This window comes from Mandrillus leucophaeus, unplaced genomic scaffold (genome assembly GCF_000951045.1).
Source record: "Mandrillus leucophaeus isolate KB7577 unplaced genomic scaffold, Mleu.le_1.0 Scaffold645, whole genome shotgun sequence".
NCBI classification, from domain to species: Eukaryota; Metazoa; Chordata; class Mammalia; order Primates; family Cercopithecidae; genus Mandrillus; species Mandrillus leucophaeus.
The window spans coordinates 594,080-596,530 of record NW_012106975.1 but is presented as its reverse complement, the minus strand read 5'-3'; the positions used below and the strand labels follow the sequence as shown (position 1 = coordinate 596,530).

General features: G+C 38.1%; 1 protein-coding gene and 1 long non-coding RNA gene across 2 annotated transcripts in view; both read left to right on the top strand.

The window, feature by feature from the left end:
- LOC105554482 overlaps positions 1 to 2,451 on the top strand; it is a 26,624-nt gene that overhangs the window by 21,144 nt on the left and 3,029 nt on the right. The window lies entirely within an intron of this gene.
- DEGS1 (delta(4)-desaturase, sphingolipid 1) overlaps positions 1,528 to 2,451 on the top strand; it is a 3,295-nt gene continuing 2,371 nt past the window's right edge. Inside the window, exon 1 of the mRNA XM_012000982.1 lies at positions 1,528 to 2,266. Coding sequence (XP_011856372.1) covers positions 1,550 to 2,266 — 717 coding nt within the window. The 5' untranslated portion in view covers positions 1,528 to 1,549. The remainder of the gene's footprint in view (positions 2,267 to 2,451) is intronic.

Sequence of the window (2,451 nt, the reverse complement as noted above, 5' to 3'; positions counted from 1 at the left end):
CCAGGCTGATCTTGAATTCCTGGGCTCAACCGATCCTCCTGCCTTGGCCTCTCAGAGTGCTGGCATTATAGGTGTGAGCCACTGCACCCAGCCATTAGCATAAGATTTTAGCTGGGCACAGTGACATGCTCCTGTAGTCCCAGCTACTATGGTGACTAAGGCAGGAGGATCACTTGAGTCCAGGAGTTTGAGGCTGTAGTGAGCTATGATGGCACCACTGTACTTCAGCCTGAGTGACAGAGGTAGACCCTGTTTCTAAATATAAATATTTTAAGGTTCATTCATGTTGTAGCACGTGTCAGTGTGTCATTCCTTTTTGTGGCTGAATAATATTCCTTTGTATGGATATACCAGGTGTTCAACATTTTGAGGGACTGCTCTACAGTTTTCCAAAGCAGCTGCACCATTTTACATTCCCACCAGCAAAGTATGAGGGTTCTAATTTCTCCACATCCTTGTTTTTACCTACTTTTTTTTTTATTATAGCCATCCTAGTGAGTGTGAAGTGGTATCTGTGGTTTCAGTTTGCACTTTCCTAATGACTAACGATGTTGAGCATCTTTCATGTGTTTCTTGACTGTTTTCATATCTTTTGGAGAAATGTCTTTTGAGATCCTTCGCCCATTTTTTAATTGGATTATTAGTTGTAAGAGTTCTTCATATATTCTGGATATAGGTCCCTTATGAGATACATGATTTGCAAACATAACCCCGCTTCTGTGGATTATCTTTTCACTTTCTTGACAGTATCATTTGCAACAGAAGGGTTTTTGATGCAGTCCAATTTCTCTGTTTTCTTTTGTCACTTGTACTTGTTATAGTATCTAAGGAACCACAAAGGCCATGACGATTTATTTCTGTTTTCTTATCAGAGTTTTATAGTTTTCTTATAAATTTGGGTCTGTGATCTGTTTTGAGTTCATTTTTGTGTGTGGTGTGAGGTAGGGGTCCGAATCCATTCTTTTGCCTGTTGCTAACAAGTTGTTGTGGCACCATTTGTTGAAAGGACTGTTCTTTCCCTGATTATATTGGCAGCCTGTAGTATTGGTTTTTATATACTATTACAACTTTGGAAAATTCAGTACAGAATTACTTGGAGCATGTTGATTTGTCTGAGAGAACTGTGAATACCAGTTTCATGATTTTAGGGTAACTACAAAATGCATATTATATTCTATCCTTTGTCAGATGTGTTAATTTAATTGTTTTATATAAGGTAAGAATGCTGTACCTCTGTCTAAACACAGAAATAACACACATTTTAATACAAAAAATGTGGAACTTCTAAAAGTTTGAGGCTAATTTTTCCTGCATAAATTCGCAAATGTTTGTGACATATTTCGTAACTTTACTAGTAGAAGAATCCTTCCCTGTGTTATTAGTATTAACTAAAGTATCTAGTAAAGGGAATATTATTTGCAGAACAAATTTAATGTGTTAGTTTAATGGGTGTTAATTTAATTATAATTGCTGAACTATTATATACTTTTCTTAGTTCCTGTTTTTTTGTTTTTTCTTTACAGCAAAGTATCCAGAGATAAAGTCCTTGATGAAACCTGATCCCAATTTGATATGGATTATAATTATGATGTTTCTTACCCAGTTGGCTGCATTTTACATAGTAAAAGACTTGGACTGGAAATGGGTCATATTTGGGGCCTATGTGTTTGGCAGTTGCATTAACCACTCAATGACTCTGGCTATTCATGAGATTTCCCACAATGCTGCCTTTGGCAACTGCAAAGCAATGTGGAATCGCTGGTTTGGAATGTTTGCTAATCTTCCTATTGGGATTCCATATTCAATTTCCTTTAAGAGATATCACATGGATCATCACCGGTACCTTGGAGCTGATGGCGTCGATGTAGATATTCCTACCGATTTTGAGGGCTGGTTCTTCTGTACCACTTTCAGAAAGTTTATATGGGTTATTCTTCAGCCTCTCTTCTATGCCTTTCGACCTCTGTTCATCAACCCCAAACCAATTACTTATTTGGAAGTTATCAATATCGTGGCCCAGGTCACATTTGACATTTTAATTTATTACTTTTTGGGAATTAAATCCTTAGTCTACATGTTGGCAGCATCTTTACTTGGCCTGGGTTTGCACCCGATTTCTGGACATTTTATAGCTGAGCATTACATGTTCTTAAAGGGTCACGAAACTTACTCATATTATGGGCCTCTGAATTTATTTACCTTCAATGTAGGTTATCATAATGAACATCATGACTTCCCCAACATTCCTGGAAAAAGCCTTCCACTGGTAAGTAAAGGATTTGATACATATTCTAATTTCGTTTTTTTGTTTTTTGAGACTGTGTCTCACTCAGTCACCCAGGCTGGAGTGCAGTGGCACGGTCTCGGCTTACTGTAACCTCCACCTCCCAGGTTCAAGTGATTCTCATGCCTCAGTCTCCCAGGTAGTTGGGATTACAGGCGCATGCCACC